Genomic DNA, 1,551 nt, shown 5'->3' on the forward strand with positions numbered 1-1,551 from the left:
TATATATATATATATATATATATATAAATAAATACTATCATAACCTAAATGTTTGAATTGAAATTACTATTAAACTTACATGATCTTGCTCATATTCAAGTACACTTGCATACAGAACCCGCTGCTCTTGTTCCTCAGCTGTCATGGTCCCACAGGTCACAAACCTCCTGCAAAAACGCACCCATTTCATGCACCCAAATTAACATTGTATAATAAAAAATAAAAAAAAACCTATTGGGCATTAAACAGCTTAAATGTGTTTACATAATTATTTAGCTATTACACGGTATTGTGTCATGCACAACAATTATGAAACAGGCAAAACTCATAATACTACATTTGCAAATAAATAGCCAGCTAAACGACTTTATATGGCCTATGGGCCAAGAAGGCTCACCTGTTAGCTTCTTCCTGCAGCCTGAGTCTCCTTTCCTCCATTTTTCTTTGAAGCTGCAAGAGCTCAGGAAAACTCCCAAACATTTGAAAAATTACCACACTCAGAAAAAGATATCAGCAGAAGGCAAACCTTGCACACAGCGCATTGATTAAACATTCACCCAACATGCTGCAAGTTTAGTTTTTGGTTTTTCACATGTCCACATTATCAATGAGGCAGTGCTTTAAGCTTTCAGTAAATTGAAACAATTGGAGATTTTGAAAATAATTAAATATAAATACTTAAATACTTTTTGAAAATAAAATAAACTGCAAATATTATGATTCAATGCAACTTGCAAATAAAACAAACTGAGCATTGACATTTTGAACAATAGACACCTTTGGTTTGCAAAGAAAGAACAACAGGTCACAGAGGCGTTGACCTTCCAACCCTAAACTTTTCCTCCCAAACACTCGTGACACATGCATCTCAAAGGTCAAACACTGATACACTTAAAATAGACATCAAAACCCCTTTGATAATCTTATGTAATAACCTCTACAACAGCATAAGTGATTGACAGAAATTATTGATGGAAAGAAAATAGATGTAACAGATTCGATAGCAATTACAGCCACTATTCACTCAATTTTAACACCTGTCCAATTCAAGGTTGATTTTTCAACAGAATCGCAATGCAATGCATTCAGGTGGAAAATCTGAAACCAGATCTTAACCAAAGCCACAGCTCAAGAAAGGGTTAAGGATACTGCATCTTGCCTGGCTTTGGCTATTATCAGATTCTCCATCATCTGCCTCTGGAGCGAGAGAGTCTATAATAAGAAAAAGAAAAAGACCAGTGTTATACAATTCATTATTTCAGGTTCAACTATATCAACATTTACTCAAGAAGAAGAAAAAAAATGGAAGAAATGTACATGACAAAGTGCATATAGTTTTAAACCTAATACTGCAGCACCACTGCAGCTTTAAAACAAACTCGCAGCACACTAAATATTCCGTTTGAAAACATCCACCACTTCCAATCACAAAAACTCAATTACTTTAACTGGCCACCAGTTCTTCCCTATTTGAAAAATCACACTTCTGCCTAATTAATTTAAAATAATCATTTACATTTAGTCATTTAGCAGACGCTTTTATCCAAAGCG

At 34.4% G+C, this 1,551-nt stretch overlaps 1 protein-coding gene across 1 annotated transcript in view; it reads right to left on the reverse strand.

Annotated features, from left to right (window-relative positions):
- The window catches only part of LOC107578615 (VPS9 domain-containing protein 1-like), a gene marked incomplete at its 5' end in the record, with an annotated part of 2,302 nt that extends 1,090 nt beyond the window's left edge, over positions 1–1,212 (reverse strand). Inside the window, 3 exons of the mRNA XM_016264558.1 lie at positions 75–167; positions 398–450; positions 1,150–1,212. Coding sequence (XP_016120044.1) covers positions 75–167; positions 398–450; positions 1,150–1,212 — 209 coding nt within the window. The remainder of the gene's footprint in view (positions 1–74; positions 168–397; positions 451–1,149) is intronic.
- Between the last annotated feature and the right edge of the window lie 339 nt (positions 1,213–1,551).

Source organism: Sinocyclocheilus grahami, unplaced genomic scaffold (assembly GCF_001515645.1).
Source record: "Sinocyclocheilus grahami isolate Dianchi unplaced genomic scaffold, SAMN03320097.WGS_v1.1 scaffold11139.1, whole genome shotgun sequence".
Taxonomy (NCBI): domain Eukaryota; kingdom Metazoa; phylum Chordata; class Actinopteri; order Cypriniformes; family Cyprinidae; genus Sinocyclocheilus; species Sinocyclocheilus grahami.